Source organism: Trachemys scripta, chromosome 6 (assembly GCF_013100865.1).
Source record: "Trachemys scripta elegans isolate TJP31775 chromosome 6, CAS_Tse_1.0, whole genome shotgun sequence".
NCBI lineage: Eukaryota > Metazoa > Chordata > Testudines > Emydidae > Trachemys > Trachemys scripta.
This window is the reverse complement of record NC_048303.1, coordinates 119220786-119238472: the sequence shown is the minus strand read 5'-3', so window position 1 is coordinate 119238472 and position 17687 is coordinate 119220786. Positions and strand designations below refer to the sequence as shown.

The window sequence follows — 17687 nt, the reverse complement described above, 5'->3', positions numbered from 1 at the left end:
ACTTGTCAACACACCTTTAAGGAAACATATGATGCCAAATTCAATAGACAATACAACTGATTAAACTTGATCTCAGTTGCCATGGGACAGGAGGAGGTACCGAGGTTACTTCCTCAGCATGGAAGAACTACGGGAATCAGCACCCGTTTCCAGTGCATTCAAGATAGCAACATATAGTAACCTGAATCCTGGGCCTTTCCTTGGCCATTCGCGGTGTAGACAAACGACCAAACACAACAAAGGGAACGCCAGGTCGAACGAGCTCACTCTATTCTGTAATTCGGCAGCATCTACGCCATCCTAACTGCGCTCAATGTGCTCGCCCATTTAGCTCAACGTAGTTCGAGCCGGCCAGCACCGCCACCGAGCAGCTCTTGTGAACGATTTCATACAGCACCGCACCGACCTGAGTGTGTCCGTTCACCAGCACCTCCTCGGCAAACCTCACTTTGACGGGGTTCGTTTTCAGCCGCGCCCTCTTCTCGGCCGTAAGAAATGACGACTTAGGACCACCCTGAAAAACAACAGCGCTGTGTTTGTAACGTGACCTGCCGCTGCTGAGCGTGAGAACAAGACACACGTGTTGGAGGTCTCCATGACCCGGAACAGGGGTTCGCAGTCCTTTGGGGAACCCGGGCCAGTCTAAACAGCGGAAACACCCAGGGCTGCCAGCCAGTGCCCGTTGACTCCCATGTCACTGGTCATGCTGCACCCTGCAATTGAATTTGGGCTGCCCCTTAATGCAGGCTCACCCTGCGGGGCATCCAGGGTCTCCCATAGAGGCTCATCCTTAAAGCACTGGGCGCCGGGAAGGGGTTTTTTATAAGGCTGGTGTTACTGGCACACTGAGCGTACGTCTTCACTACCCGCCGTATCGGCGGGTAGCAATCGATTTATCCGGGATCGATATATCGCGTCTCATTAAGATGCGATATATCGATCCCTGAACGCGCTCACTGTCGACTCCAGAACTCCACCAGAGCGAGCGGCGGTAGCGCAGTTGACGAGGGAGCCGCGGCCATCGATCCCGCGCCGTCTGGACCCCAAGTAATTCGATCCAAGATACTTCGACTTCAGCTACGCTATTTGCGTAGCTGAAGTTGCGTATCTTGGATTGATCCCCCGCCCAGTGTAGACCAGCTCTCTGAAGTGACTGGCAACCATTGATCTAGAAAGGTTTTGTCAAAGGTGTCACATGACCACAAAGATGTCCTGTTACTCAACAACAGCCAATCAGCAGTCTGTAAATTGACATAGGTTTTAGATAGTTGCATACATTTAAGAACATGCCCACAGCGGTGCATACGTATCCATGTTCCAGATATTCTGTAGCCAAGCCCCAGGGTGAGGCGATTGTTTGTGCTTATGGAGAGCCTAGCGAGCTGGTTAGGTGCCACATATGATCTCTGATAAACAATTCACTTGCAGGCTGAATCACTAGTACTGACCTTATTTACTTTCACATGGTGACAATTCCTAAGAGCACTGGGGTATGTGAAGGGGGGGGGTATCTGTTAGCATCCCCCTAACTGATCTGATCTGGTATAGCAATCTCTCAGGACGCTGCTATGTTCCTATGAGACTCCCACTACATGTAAGTGCTTTACAGAATGATCTTGTTTATTGGAGAAAAGCTATTCACATTTAGGGGAGAAAAGTCTCTTCTCCAAGTGAACAAGGTAATTCTCTAGCCCGATGGGACCTGTACAGCGTCCTGCCAGGGAACGAGAACAGACACACTGCAGGGTGCATCTGTGGAGGCCCAGAGACCTGAACCATCACTTCTAGCGTGCCTAGGGCAAGCGAAAGACGAGGCCCCAGCAGAGCGGTTACGTAGCTGGCGATCGGGGGCAGTACCTCTCCGCTCAGTAGGCAGCAGGCCTTTTAGGGGCGAGTGCCTGCCCCAACTAGCCAACGCTGATCTTGGGTATTTGCAGGAGTCCTTAAAGTGACCTGCAAAGGAAAAACAAAAATGGGTTTGTGCCTTAGTTGCCTCTTTCTGATGCGTGAAGGCCTGCGAGACATTTCCCGTCCCTTTCTCCACACTTCTCTCTTTCAAAAAGGGATTATTTCCCTTTGCTTGGTTTTACAAGTTAAGCGCTCAGGTCTTGTCTGCCCCATTTTTCTTGCAAGATGCCACGGCCAGTCAAAGCCCTGGAAGGATTTTAACATCCCACGCAGGGGAAGCCAGATTAACTGAGCAGGGAGTGACTGTGTACTCAGCCTGCTTAAAGCTGCGTTAATGCCTGAGTAACAACCACCCTAGAAACACGTGGGAGAAAAAAGTCTGATAAAAGACTCCGTCCCCATCCCATCTTCAGGAAAGGCCCGAGAAACCTCACGCTCTGAGTCTGAGAGCGCTAGTGACGATGCCAGCAAATCCAGGGAAAAGGAGACCTGACACTCTTTATACTGCTAAGATTTTTTTTAAAAACATAACCCCCACCCCCCAAACGCTTCAGGCCATCTTCATACGTCATAGGAAGCCATAAAAGGCACAATCCCAATTTTGTCCTTGCTTTGCAGCTCTGCTTTAGTACATCTGTCAATCGATCCTGGGAGGCAGTCCGTCCTTCCAGATTTCCTCATAATAAACGAGTCAGCCATAAGCGCAAAGGTTCTAACAGAACACTTCAGTTCTCTTCTTAAGGCCCGGGTACTACACAGCTTCAGCCTTAATGGAAGGAGGACACAGTGAGTGAGAGCCAACTTCCTGATTCGGGGCTGGGGAGGAGTGAGTCACAGAACCACCCAGTAGAAGGGGAAAACAAGGTAGGAGGTTTAACAGCTGAACGTAGCGAGATCTGAGATTGGCCAGACAACCAACGGCAACACGCACTTCAGGAATTCACCTTTCCAAGGAGACGTCTCCTTAGGCTGCGATGGACGATCACACAGCGCCCGGACAGCAAGGACTAACCTTTAAATTGAACCAATAGGTTCAAAAAAAGCAGCTCGACCACCGCGATAGCTTTAAAGTAGCATTCAGTGACAGGGCACCTGGCCACAGGGTCCCACTACGGAGCTCCCTGATTGCACAGCCGAGCACTCGCTGCAGGACAGCAGGACCTTCCCTGGCAGTCAGGGACTGGGACGTAGCAAGAAGAGAAGATCACGTCCCAGGGAGATCTGAGTTTAGGCTTATCCCAGGTGTAAAAAAAAAAAAAAAAAACAGGCTCATCTCAGAAGTGCCAGAATCTTCAGACAGACATTTATCTCTGCCTCCTGGACGCAGGGAGATCGCAAGACCGTGGCAGCCTTTTCTGGTTCAGGAACGTTACTGTGAGCGCACAAGTGCCGGCTTGCTATTCAAGACAACAAACATGGCCCCAGCTCCTAACTCCACGACAAGCACGTGGCGCATCAGCTCTAAGGCACGCCCGCGTCCCCTGCACCAGCTCTCTCCAACACATGTCTCCGTGGCTCTTGGGGCCCTGCAGGGGGCGGGCACAGCAGCATCCCTCCCCCAAAATCCACGTGACTCCCCAGTGCACGTTAATGCTGCCCCGGGACCCCGTCACCTGCGTGGGAGCTCTGGGGCAGTCGCTGGGAGAGAGTCCATGATATCACAGCCCCGTTGCCAAGGAGCCAGGAATCGGACTGCGGGGACTCAGCAGCAACGCGGAGGCCCGTGGCTATCTGCAGAGGGGCCCTTACCTCTGGCAGCTCTCCTGAGACCAGCAGGGCTGGGGGATGATCCCCCAACACTGCCCCCAAACAGAAGAACTGTGAGGAAATGCTGCTGGAATAACTCACCATGCGCAGCGCCAGGCCCCAAAGCGATGCGTGTAGAGCTGTGTGCGTTGGAATGAGTAACAGCTCTTTTGATATACCACTCAACACTACACACCCAGCCTCGCTGTGCTCTGAAACGGGCCAGTTATTCTCGAGGTGCCCCTGTACGTTCCCCCACTTGTGGGCCTAGCCCTGTTACCCATCCTGGGGCCAACGTCCTGTTGCAAAGGAGCAGTGCTAGTGAAAGGGTTAGAGAAATTCAATTTACCGAAGTGCATCGCAGAACAGTAAGGAGGAGAGAGTCTTCAGGTTCCCTGTAATAGACAAATACAATTAGCCGAGCATAGCAGTAAACAAAATGCTGCCTTCAGACTAAGAACCAATTCCAGTAATGTATAGCATATACCGCCCCCTGCATGTTTCTGTTTTACCAGCTCTCGGGGTGGGAGGGAGGCGCACTGGCTTGGCAATGGTCACAGAGAAGGCTGATGGGGTTTCCACTCTGTTCCACCCAGCGCAGGCTACCTTAAATAGAAAGATGCTTTCGCTGCTAGGAGTAGCGCTGGTTGAAAAATGTTGGGTGGAAGAGTTTTCCGTCAGATCGGAAGATGGAGTTTCGCCAAAACTGAAAAGTTCTGGGAATGTGTCAACTTTGACAAAACTGTAACTTTCTCGTTTCGTTGTGACAATTTAGAAACGTTCCGTTTCAGGAAGGTAAAAACATTTCATCTTGACTTTGTTTTGATCAATTTCATTTGGACTTTGATTTATATTAAATCGAATCTATCACATATGCATTAAATATAGTAAGTTATATTGAATATTTTACCTATTATAAAGTTTGGACATTATCAGAATGAAACATTTCCATGGTCCAGAATCAACGTTTTTGGGAATTTTTGTTCCATGGGAAATTTCAGCTCTTTGTTTCAATTTGGAACAATTTTTCACCCCCCCCAAATGTCAATTTCTCATGGAACAGAAATTCTGTTTTCCGACCAGCTTTGTTCAGGAAGTTGTGTTAATATTAGCTGGCATGCCAGCGACATTTACCATTAATGGGTTTTTAAAATCAAGAGTGTAACCCACGCCCGCTCAGTGTGGAGCCCTGTCCCCCTCTAGTGGTGGCTGGGCCACAGAGAAAGGTTGATGAGCCTGTTTTACAGCCTTGGTTAACGTAACTGGTCCTCCAGTGTGGGTGGAGGCGGCGGCGGCAGCGGCAGCAGTTCATATTGGGGGGGAGGGATAGCTCAGTGGTATGAGTATTAGCCTGCTAAACCCAGGGTTGTGAGTTCAATCCTTGAGGGGGCCATTTAGGGACTGGGGGTAAAAATCTGTCTGGGGATTGGTCCTGCTTTGAGCAGGGGGTTGGACTAGATGACCTCCTGAGGTCCCTTCCAACCCTGATATTCTAGGATTGTATGATCATATTTCTAGAACCAGAGGCTCCACGTTCAGTCTTTGCAGCCAACGAGCCACCCAGACAGGAGCACCAAGCTGTTTCCACAGCCACAGGCAACTGTGACTGTATGGGGGATACCTTAACACATTCACTCTTCACAGACTGATGGTGTGACTGCGTGCAGCAGAACGAGGCTCTGATCTCAGGGGGGGTGGGCTCAGCACTATCATAACCCACATAACATGAGAGAGAGATTCGCAGGAAACAAGCGTTTCTCTTGCACAGCTGTGTTCAGACTCACAAACAACCCACTCTTGTGGCTGATGCACTCGCTATGAAACGACCAGTGGAATTTCCACTGTGAAAAGCCAGGACTGCGATTGCTGCCAGGCAGCCACGGGTTTGGCGTTCTAGAGCTTTGCTCTTCAATCTCCATCTGCCCTTTTGGTTTCCAGGAGCGGCCAGTGCCATTCACAGGATCCTACCTTAACAGATCAGCTGCCTGCTCAATAGAAATGTCCTCCACAGCTTCGTTGTTTATCATGAGGATATGATCGCCGGGCAGCAGCTTCCCGTCGGCTGTGCTTCCTAGCAGAGATCAGCAGCTGGTCAGTTACTTGCTCCGAACAGCTTCCCTATGGCTTGTGCAGATCACAACCGTAGGCACTGCTATTCAGTGGAGCATCTACATTTGGTTTTCCAGCCCCAGATGGTGAGAACAAACTCTCTCTCCATCCACAACTGAAGACTTATGCTACTGACTGGGTTGAGTGGTGACTCAAAACTGAGTCACCACTCAACCCAGTCAATAGCCCCAACTACAGTTAACAGCCAGAGTTAATAATCTTAGTAACCAATTCATAATGGTCCCGTCTGGTCTCAGAGTCTATGACTTGCCGCTGAAATCAAAGGGTCTAATCCAAAGCCCACTGACGTCAGCAGAACAGCTCCCAGTGACTTCTGAGGGCTTTGGCTCAGGCCCAGAACGTGCATGTGCATTGCAGAGGAACCAGGGGAAGGGAGCTAACATGGGGTGGCGCTGACGGCAGGGCAGGGTGGGGTGGGAGAGAGGTCACCTGAGGAAAGGGGTGGCAAAGGAAGGATTGGAGGTGCGGCATGGATTTGTGAGGGCAAGGCAGGGAGGTAGAGATGGGGCACAGGCAGAGGAGGGGAATGCAGATGGACAGGGGAAGGAGATGAGGCAGGGATAGATGGGAGGGGTAAGAGTCATGGAGCGGCACAGCCGAGGTGGAGAGGAACAAACGCTATTAGAACAAACCCAGCTTGGTGCCACTGGTGTCAAACCCAGCTCTGCGCCCAGGGTGGTTGGACGCCAGGCTCCATGAAAGCTGGGACTATGTTCCCATGTGGCTTCCTCCGGCTTCAGGGGGGATGCTAAAGGTAGGGGCTCACTCACCCTTCCCAGCCCTTCTTGGCTGCTCTTGGCTGAGGCCTCTGGAGGAGGGGGACTCAGGGAGGCCCAGTGACAGTGACTCCTACACCCAACTTTGTTCAGTTGGACGAACTACCCAGCCCCTGACAAAGGCTGATCCAGCACTCAGGGCTGGAGGGATCCATCGGAGACCGTGCCTGGGATATCAGGGGAATGCCAGCAGGAGAAGGAGCAGGGCTGGGCTGGGAAAAACGGTGGAGGGAAGCATTAGTGAAAAGCGGTGTTGCCACGACAAGGCCCTTCCCCATGAACACCGGACCAGAGTGGGAAGGGTGGGAGAGGTGAAAGAAAGGATGAAGAAGGGCATTCCACTGATTCACCCTCAAAGCAAACCCAGCAGGCCCCAGTGCACCCAGTCTGTTTAGATTTAAGAAGTATTTCTTACGATTGTACATGATTCACAGTTAAACTTAGGAGAACTCCAAACGTGCTAAGGTCTGCAGGGCACCAAATAACCTTAACTCTGCCCTCTGATGACACCACACAAGGGCCACAGAATTATGACTATGGCATTTGTGTGTTTGTGGGCCCATATTAGATGAAACAGTTTTAAAGACACAGTTTGTTCCCCCCCGAGGATGGCACTCCAGGGCAAAATTAAAGCTATGTGGGTGCTGCAGCTGTGTATTTCCAACCCTTAACAAGCATAGATTTTTTTTAAGTTTCGCTTTAACTCTGAATTCACTATGCCTGTGGTTAAGGATAATTCTAACACCCTGTCAATGAATCTGCTTCAAAGTACTGAACTATAGATGGTTTAAGGTGAGAAATTACTAATTCAGCTAGTCCAAGCAGCGGATTAGCAGAACATGCTCCTGAATCACTGGTTTGAAGGGGGAGAGGCCTCTCTCCGCAGCAGCAGACTGTTCCGCAGTAAGCTCTGCCAAGGGGCAGAGGGTTTGGTGTGCGGGTGCTGGGTAGCGTTAGTGGCCTCCCAGAGACAGGTCAGACTGGATAATCTGGTTGTCCCTCCTGGCTTTAAACTCTCTGACTCTAGGAAGCATGAGGCTACACAGTCGGAGCTCTCCTGGGAACATCGCTTCTACCACCATTATAAAGAGAGAAAGGCTAGAGCCGAAGCCCACTAAGTCCTGGAAAAGTTCAGATCCAGATCCAAGCTTCTCATCTCAGGCCAGTTCCTTGCTAGAAATGGACGTAACCCGATCAGCCTTATTGGGGGGTGCGTCAGCGTGGAATCTTGCCAGCTGTTCACAACCCCCAGGCAGCTTCCCCCAGGCACGTGTGCGGGGGACGGGGGATGGGAGGGGAAAGGACGATTCCTACCTGCAGCAACTGATGTGATAGTAGGAGGAGGGTTGGGTGAAATCTCAAAGCCATAGTGACCGAGAAGCAAATCCTTGTGTACGGTGACTGTGAGCTTCACCCGCGTTACTGGCTGATTAAGGCCGTCAGATGGGACATCCACTACTGAAGATCTGCCCCTGAGCATTTGGATAAGGGGGAAAGAAAAAGCTGAAGATTAGCAGACATTGATGCACTGATGATTTCTACGAGGACATGGAACCCTGTCCATGCGGTTACCGCCGCTTTTTTAAAGTGCGGTGGGGCTTTTACAAATATTGAACACGTGCAAGAGGAATTGAAAATAAACATCATCCCAGACTGAGAATAATGGTGCCCCCGAAGCAGAAGCAGTCCTGCCTCAGACTGGCTCACACCTCTCCTCCAAGGAAAGCCCAAGAAAACAGACTTGCCCGGTAGCCCGTCCTACCCCTTGCTAGATCCATCTCCCTGTCAGACCAGGCCCCATGGCTGATCACACAGCAGTGTCCTACAGAGAGAGGGGAGGCAACCATGTCTCAAACTGTTTAGGGCTATACAGGTCAAAGACAACATCTGAAACTCCACCGCGAATCCAGCTGGAGCCAGTGCAGACTGCTGGTGTGACATGCTCTCGCCACGAAGCATCGCTTACTAAGTGGATTCACATTCTGAAGATGCGTCATGCCAGGTCAACGCTACGCACTTCTCCAGCATACCTGTGTCTGGCGTGATCCCTGCCCGACAGAGCTATGCTGGCAGGAGCCCTAAGGTACATGTAGGGCCGCCCAGAGGATTCAGGGGGCCTAGGGCAAAGCGGGGGAGCGGACATAAAAAAAGGCGCCACCCGCTGCGGCGCTTATACTCACCGGGCAGCGCTCTGAGTCTGCGGCGGCGGGTCCTTCACTCGCTCCGAGTCTTCGGCGGTGGCAGCGGGTCCTTCACTCGCTCCACATCTTTGGCAGCACTGAAGACCCGCCGCCGAAGTGTCACCAAAGACCTGGAGCAAGTGAAGGGCCCGCCACCGAAGTGCCGCCGAAGACCTGGACCGCCACTGGGTGAGTAGCCAGGGAAGGGATTCTCGGCCAGGGCTCCCGGGGCCCCTGCAGGGCCCAGGGCAAATTGCCCCACTTGCCGCCCTCCCCCCCCCGGGTGGCCCTGGGTACATGAAGTTACAAAAAGAGTCCTCCTGCTGGTACAGCTTATTTTGTTCAGGGAACTGGCATAAACTAGACCAGCAAAAGCACGTCTTTGCTGGTATAAGCTGCATCTCCGCTAGGGAGTATAGCTCCACTGGTAAACTCTTTCTTGTGTAGACAAAGCCCCAATCTTAAAAGGGCTTGGAGGGGTGCCCCGTGCAGGATGCACCACCAAAGCCTGGCCTGGGAGTGACCAAGGTGTGCCTACGGGTAGCAAAGTCCATGTCCAAACCCAAAGGGTGCACGCTCCTCACCAAGGAGAGATGGAAACAACAACGCGGCCTTGGCCACTGCCTCCACCCAAGCATCCGGGAGTAAGTGGGGACCTAGCACAGAGCCAAGGGCAAAGCTGAGTCACGTGCCACAGGTGCTCTGACCTCTCCTGGGGCCGCTTTGCCCACTTTGCCAGTGTTGCTGGTCTGATCTGGGATGAGCCCTGGCCATCCAGCCAGCCCCCAGGTCCGTAGCTCAGTCACTGGCGAGGGTGTTTCTGTGTGCTAGCTGGCTCTGATGAGATGGAGACAGTGAACGGGCTGACATTAGCATACCGAATGAACCACAGCTCCCATCGCCTTGTCAGCTTTCCTAGCACCTGCAGGCACATGCAGAGCATGGTGTTGGGGAGTGAGCCCTCAAGACAAACGAACGGCCTTCTGGGACCTTTTCCAAAATAGGAATGGGGCTACTCAAGACTGAGTCCTAGCTCTGCTGGGGCTGCAGATGGGCCAGTGAAGCTTTGTGCCTGGAAGGCACTGATGGATCTCAGACAGTCTGTCAGGATAGCTGCTCTTCATCCATCGCCAGGAGACCAGAGGTGTGACACTACACCCCATACTCATCATAGTGGTATGATTATGACATAATTATGATGCATTTTGTACAAGAGGCGTCATGAGAGGTGTCATTGGAAAAGTTATGATTTGCCGAATACGATTATCCTATTTGTAGGCATGTATCATTTTGGGATCTGAAGTTATGAATATTGACGGTGTGTCTGTATTTCCAGTGTGCCTACTCTGGGTAACACCCAAAACGAGCCTATCAAGTACAACAATGAAGAAGCTGGACAGTGCTGATGGCCCATCAGTAGGGCCATGAAAAATGCATCACAGACCGTGAAATCTGGTCTTGTGTGTGCTTTTACCTATGCTATACAGATTTAATGGAGGAGACCAGCGTTTCTCAAATTGGGGGGGGCCTCACCCAAAAGGGAGTTGCAGGGGGGTTGCCAGGTTATTTTAGGGGGACTGTGGTATTGACAACCTTACTTCTGTGCTGCTGCCTTCACAGCTGGGCAGCCGGAGAGCAGCAGCTATTGGCCAGGCGCCCAGCTCTGAAGGCAATGCCCCGCCAGCAGCAGCACAGATATAAGGGTGGCAATACCATACCAGGCCATCCTTACTTCTGCGCTGTGGCCTTCAGAGCTGGGCTCCCGGCCAGCAGCCGCCGCTCTCCAGCTGCTGAACTCTGACAGCAGCACTGCCGCCAGCAGCAGCGCAGAAATAAGGGTAGCAGCACTGCACTCCCCCCATAATAACCTTATGACCCCCCTCCCTGACAACTCCTTTTTGGGTCAAGACCCTTACAATTACAGCACCGTGACATTTCAGATTTAAATATCTGAAATTTACGATTTTTAAAATCCTATGGTTGTGAAATTGACCAAAATGGACCATGAATTTGGTAGGGCCCTACCCATCAGCAAAGCCAATGGCCCATGGAAGAGCTTAGCCTTCCTGTGAATGTTTCAGCCAGCCTATGAGTCATGGCTGGTACGACTCAGCAAGGCATGCTAGGGCATGTGACCAGACCACAGGACACCGAACTCCATTTTGATACCCGTATTTTTCCACAGACTAGACTGAGAACTGAGCTTGGAACAAAGGGTTCCCATCATATGGAAAAGCTATACAAGGAGGGGAGTGACACCATCTCTTGGCCTCACTCCCCACACAAGAGAACTCCTGGAAACACCTGAGGAACAAAGACTGAACTGGGGGAAGTGCTGGTCCCAGGCTAAAGGGATTTCCAGCCTGTGTATGGAAACTTGGTGGGCTGCTTGTATCATCAGTCAGGGTGAGAAATTGCTAATTCAAACCCTATCTATCTAGTATGTTAGTCTTTGCGTTTTTGTTTATTTGCTAGGTAATCTGCTTTGATCTGTTTGCTATCACTTAAAATCTAGCTTTCTGTAGTTAATAAACTTGTTTTATGTTTTATCTTAACCAGTGTGTTTTGAGTGAAGTGTCTGGGAAAAATCTCAGTTCTGTAAACAAAGACTGTTGCATATCTTCCCCACATCAAGGGGAAAGCGAACTATATTAATGAGCTTGCATTGTACAAATCCCTGTGCAGTGCAAGATGGTATAATACTGGGTTTATACTTCAGCAAGGGTGCAAGGCTGGGGAGCTAGGAAATTGGCTGTTGTCTTCTATCTGTCCTTGAGTGGCTTAGGTAAAGCACTCAGGTAGCTCAGTTGGGTGTGTGGCACCACCTGCTGTCCTGTTGGGTGATAACAGGATCTGGAGAGGCTGTCTGAATCACCAGCAGAGCAGTGAGAGACAGATCAGCCCAGCTATATGGTTAGGGGGCAAAGCGGTTCCCACGGCTCCCAGACTGCACCCCGGGGATGACAACCCATCACAAGAGGCTTGCTATGCACATGGCAGCGCATACTTTGTCTGGAGGGTGGCAGCGACCAATACAGATGGAAGGGAAGCTTGGGAGGAACCTTCTCAGCCATCTATATCCAGGAGCTGTGTCTCAGTCACTCCCTTTTCCTGGTTCTCCTCCTCCCCTAGCAGGAGAATCCCATCTGGGGAGCAAGGGCCTCCTGGCTCCTGGTGAGTAGAGGCCCCAGCTCGGCCCTGCCAGCCAGAGAAAACTCTGGGAAACGGGAGCCATTTCAGACCTGTGCCTCTAGCCACTCACACCCTGCTCCACACCAGGGGCAGGAGGAACCAGACATGCTAAGCAGGGGCCTCAGCTCTGGCCCAGCTCCAGACCCTCCCGGCCGGCCTGCTCAGCTGTGGCTGTTTGCTCTGCGGCTGGCTCAGCTCTAGGCCAGCAAGTGAAGGAGCCCCCGTCCCCGGAGCTGACACAGACCATCCCCTCCATCCACCCAGTGGTGGGGAAAGGGAGGAGGAACTAAGGGGACCCACGTGCAAGAGGGACTTGGGGGTGGATGAGGGAAGGAGATTAACAAGGGGCCACTAGGCTCAGGCCACCTGCTGAACAGCTGTTGGATGGAAACTATTTGTGGCCACTAGCGACGTGGGTCAGATTGGATGCAATGATCTAGAAGACAGACACTCGAGGTCCCAGCCGCAGGTCCTGCAGCCATCCTGTTCTGCCCTGAACACAGCCAAAATGGTCTGGAAGATTAGCTTCAGTTAAATACTCTACTACATTCCTGAATGCATCCCGGCACATGCGTAACGGCAGCAGGGATACATGCTGGGGAGAGCTTCCAGAAGTCATTCTGCGCAGTCGGAATGGACAGCGCCATCCCAGCACGGCCGAGAGATCCAGAATACGCCATCCGCTCCCTGCACGCACCACCCGACAATCTCATTCCCTACCAAATGGGCAGAGTTTTGCTGATGGCTCCCTGTCGAGTGGTGTGGGAGTAGCGGAGAGAGTGAAACCCAGGGAGCTAGAGCAGATTTTCCAGACAGGAAGGATACACTATGTCTTTTCAAATAATACTTAATGGACAAGCTATAATAGCGTTAAGTGACATCGCCTGGTTTATTGGTCCATTGCTGTACATTCCATGAGGCCTGGGAATATGGAGACAGAACAAATTCTGTTCTCTTTTAATGCTGTATTAGAACGGTAAGTGGGAAATTTTAAGATAAGATTCCTCCCCTCAGGTATAGGGCATTTAAAACTAGAAAGGCCAAAGAACTGGAAAAATGTACTGCAAAGAGCAGTTCTGCCTTGCTAAGGGATTGAGAGAGCCTAACAGATTTCTTCTTATCTTGATGGCATTCAGTCTGATAGGGTATACCCAACATCGGAATGACCTCTTACGTCAAATGTTGGGTATGTTACACATTATGGCACGACTAATCTAGAAAACCAATTCCTTTAAAGGCAGAATACATCCGTCGTTATTGTAATTTTATAGCACTCAACAGATGTGCCAGGTGGTTTATAGACAGAGGAGAGACAGGGCCCCTGACCCAAGAGCTGGGCACATTTTTCTGCTGAAACTTTTTGGGGAGAAAAACACAGATCGACACAGAAATGTTTTGCGACTGTGTCTCAGTTTCACCAATGTTTGTGTCAAATCCTCTCTGCCCCCCCAAATTCTGAAAAGTCAAAACATTTTGGTTTGAAATAATTTGGTTTTCAAATTTCCATCAATTTTATTTAAAAACATTTTAAAAATGCTCAAAATTCGAAATGAAGCATTTTGTTTCAGAGCAAATCAAATATTTAGTTTGACCCTAAATGCCTTTGTTTTTCAACTTTTTGATTCACTGAAAATCCCTAAACATTTTCATTTTCTGTTTGACCCAAAACAGTTCCTCCCCCCACCCCCCGGCAATTTTTCAGTAAACCAAAAAATCCATTATTGGCTCTATTAATAATCTCATGTTAGATGTGACACATCATGTTAGCAGCTAGGGAACGTATAAGAAAGCTCAGGTGAGATCAAAGAAGCTATAGCCCAGGCTGCTCCCTGCGTACAATGCAACTCCACATCGGTCATAGTGCCATCATCTGACCCTAAAAATCACACAGAAATGGCACACAGCAACGAGAAATAGAAACCAGTTGATACAGGGCCAAACCTGGTCACCTGCATTCCAGGCTGGGTAGTTCATTATTCCACACGTAATCCTACCGATTACAGTGAGATGGGCTGTGTAGCAAGGTGCTACCCACCATGTAAATGTAGCATCTGGCCCACAATAAATACCTTTGGGCTGCTTAAAGATGTAATGCATGTTACGTTCTAGAACATATGGAATTCATGTTCTCTGAAAGGAACAAAGGGAGGGGTCAGACCCGAGGTCTCAGACCTTCCCTACCTTGCTGGAAACCAGTTTGTTCAGCACCCGAATAGTAAAGATCCTGTTCATGAAAATGTATTTACCTGGATATGCTATCCCGAGATCGACGGAGCCATCTTGCTACCATTTGTTCTATTCTACGTGCTTTGCGTGTTTGGAATAAGTTAGTCTCCAGATCTTCCATTTACCTGAAGAAGACAGAGGTGATTACAAACTTAGGGACATGGGAATCACCAGACTGGATCAGACCAGCGGTCCAGTGCCTGTCTCGGACAGAAGCCAGTACCAGATGCAACAAACCCTGCACTAGACAGTTATGGGATTACCTGCCCATACAGGGAGGTGTACCCCTAGGCCCAGGCTGCTAGTGGAGCCCTGAAGCATGAGTGTCGACATCCCTTCTACAACGCAGGGACGTTTCTTGTAAAGGCATTTCCATTGAACGGGCCAGAACCTGGGAACTGTTGCACAGAACCTGGGGTCGGGTGTTCCAGCCAGCTGCAGGGGAATCAGGGGCATGGGCTGCACGTTTGGCCATGTACAGCACTGACCAAGTCACCCCGTGCACAATGTGTGCTACTAGCAGGAACAATTTGCACAGGGGTCTGTCGGAATGCAGGAAGCTTAGCCTAGCGCATCTCATGTGCGCCCCTTCTGGAGTCACATATTCTGGGAGGCAGGATTTGGCCCTATTTAGTTGCTCACTCCCATGGTTTTATCACAAATCTCATCTCCCCTGGATTCGTGTGACTACACGAGACTCTCAACTTTTATTTTGTTTTAAATTAAGTTTTTAGCCCTCATTGTTGGAGAGAAAAGCTAGAGAACACAAAGCCCCAGTGCCTCCAATACCAGCCGGTAACTATAAAAAAGACCCAGCCTTTATTATTGTTCAAAGCTCATGATCTTGGGAGACCCCCAACTCACTTTCCGAACGCTTGGGGTTGAGAATACTGCTCATGTATTTTTAAACAGAGGTATTATGCAGTCTATGCTCAAAATGTGACCTACTTGATAATGTAGGGACACATGGAAAGAGATCAGTTACTTTGTATGAACCCACAAATTGGTGCCATAGATCAGTGGTTTTCAACCTTTTTTCATTTGCAGATCCCTAAAAAAATTTCGAATGGAGGCGTGGACCCCTTGGGATATCTTAGACATAGTCTGCGGACCCCAGGGGTCCACTGGCCGCAGGTTGAAAACTGCCCTAGATAAAACAAAGTGTTACCAAGGGCTGATCTACACTGAGGGGGCGATATAAGATACGCAACTTCAGCTACGAGAATAGCGTAGCTGAAGTCGACTTATCTTATTTCGACTTACCTCCCATCCTCATGGCGCAGGATCGATGGCCGCGGCTCCCCCGTCGACTCCGCTTCCACCTCTCACCCTGGTGGAGTTCCGGAGTCGACGGGGAGCGCAGCGGGGATCTATTTATCACGTCTAGATGAGAAATGATAAATCGATCCTCGATAGATCGATCGCTACCTGCCGATCCGGCGGGTAGTGTGGACGTACCCCAAGAGAAAGAGTTAATATATCTAGAACTTCCTACCATTCTATCCCCTGCACCTTGTGTGAATTTTATTAGTACAGTTATTGGGTGCCACTTGCGGCACTAGTGCCTCATTACAGAAACTAATTCTGGCTAGTCAGTGTCTAACTCTTCTCTGGTATCAGCAATCATGATGTGCAAAAACGAATCATGATTTCAGTGCCCTGAAGCAGCGCCATGTCCCAGTTCTGGACGAGCGCTCCCCCATCTCTGTAGCAATGACTCCACATTATTACAATTTTAGGTACCTGCAAATCCACATTCTAAATTTTAAGTTCAGTCAATGCTCCTGTGAGCTGCAGAAATATGTAGGTCCAACCTGACAACAGCTTTAACAGTTTATGTTCAAAGAAATCCTGATACATAGGCAGCAACACTGGGAAGGATGAGCCCACCTGGCCAGGGGGTGTAGGGGAACACCCTTCTGGTTATTCTTCATCGTTGGCTTTGACCACCTGATTGTGCTGGTCATTACCCCCCTCGACTTCAGCTAGTGCTAAGGAGAAGGGAGTCATTCTTCAGGCTGGAGGAATGTTTCCGGCTGGATGGGGAGGTTCCAGCTATCTTGGGGAGAGGAATGTCCACTGCAGAGAGCAGCCACATGCCCGGTCTGTGACAGAATTTTGTCTCATTTTAAATATGTATACTGGCTAGGTAGCCATAGGAATTCTACGGAGATTAACAGCTACACAAGGAATGGGATTGGTAAGCTCATTCACACTGGTAGGAATGGTGTTAAAACTGGTGGCTGAAAACTAAATTCTATACTAATAATTAATTAGATTGATGTCTGCTAATCCTTGGACTACAGAAGTAAATTTGGTTAGATTAATCTCTCTGAATGACTAACATCAAATCTCATTGTAGTGAGGGGGCGTGGCCTCCCTTTGAGACTGACAGGAAGGGACCACCACCCGCCCCCTGGTGGGCAGAACCAGGAAGGCCACACCCACCCCACCAGAAGCAGAGAGGCGGGACAGGAACAGGAAGTACAAAAGTCGGGCCCGACAGCTCAGTTGTGCTGGAGCTGCTGAGGGAGAAAGACACTTCTTCACTGCTGCCAGAGTGGGACGCCGAGGAGGACCTCTGCTGCCCCGAGGACTTGCCTGAGCTTCCAGAGAGTCCCGCCATTACCGACACCGAGGAGCTGCTGGAACTACCATTGGTGGTGTACCCTGGGGAGATGGAGGATGACCCTGGATCTAGGTACATCCCGAGGGGAGGGGAGGGGAGGAAGTGGCCTAGGGACAGCTGACTGTTGTCTGGCTGCCTGAACCCAGGTCAGTGTGTTGTGGCTGGATCCCTGCTGACCCAGTGGCAGAATGCTCTGCCACTGTTAGGGCTCTGGGCTAGCACTTGGTGGAGTAGGGTGGGCCCAGGTCCCCCTACCACTCCATCCCTGGGATGGCAGCCTCCCCGCCTCGGGTCAGGAGGCCTGCATTAGTCTACCGTCCACCAGCGCTAGGACACTAGATCCTGTACTGCTCTTCCCTGCCTGAGGGCTGGAGCTTGGTGCCCCGCCATAGGATCTGGGCCCTAGACTATTCACTGCTCTGCCCTGCCTGAAGGCCAGAGCCCCCTAGCCTATTGGGTACTCTGCCTTGCCTGAGGCCTGGGCTCCTAGACTATTTACTGCCCTCCCTGCTTGAGGGCCACAGCCCTTTAGACTGTTTGGGGCTCTACCCTGCCTGAGGGCTTGTGCCCCAGAGACTGCTTATTGCCCAACCCAGCTCAGAGGGCCTGGGTGCCAAAGATAGCTAATCCCCACCCCCTTTTCCAGACTGCCTTTTGTGGAACAAGACAATGAGGGGGTGTGGCCTCCCTCCAAGATTGACAGGGAGGGACGGCCACGCACTCTTACTCTCATCCAAACCATTCTAGTCAAATCACTGAACACTGGTATTCTGGGCGTGTTCTTTCGAACAAGAATGACTAACCTCGAAAGACAATGCTAACCCTCTAGATTTCATTACCCTGTGTCTCTGGGCAAACACTTTATATTCATCTTTAACGATCTTAATAGTTTGTTATGGC

At 50.7% G+C, this 17687-nt stretch overlaps 1 protein-coding gene across 1 annotated transcript in view; it reads right to left on the bottom strand.

Moving 5' to 3' along the window:
- Positions 1-14280, bottom strand: part of FRMPD1 (FERM and PDZ domain containing 1) — a 36461-nt gene extending 22181 nt beyond the window's left edge. Inside the window, exons 1-5 of the mRNA XM_034774959.1 lie at positions 14179-14280; positions 7875-8032; positions 5623-5725; positions 4004-4049; positions 407-514 (exon numbers count right to left, since the gene is read on the bottom strand). Coding sequence (XP_034630850.1) covers positions 407-514; positions 4004-4049; positions 5623-5725; positions 7875-8032; positions 14179-14279 — 516 coding nt within the window. The 5' untranslated portion in view covers position 14280. The remainder of the gene's footprint in view (positions 1-406; positions 515-4003; positions 4050-5622; positions 5726-7874; positions 8033-14178) is intronic.
- Positions 14281-17687: the final 3407 nt, after the last annotated feature.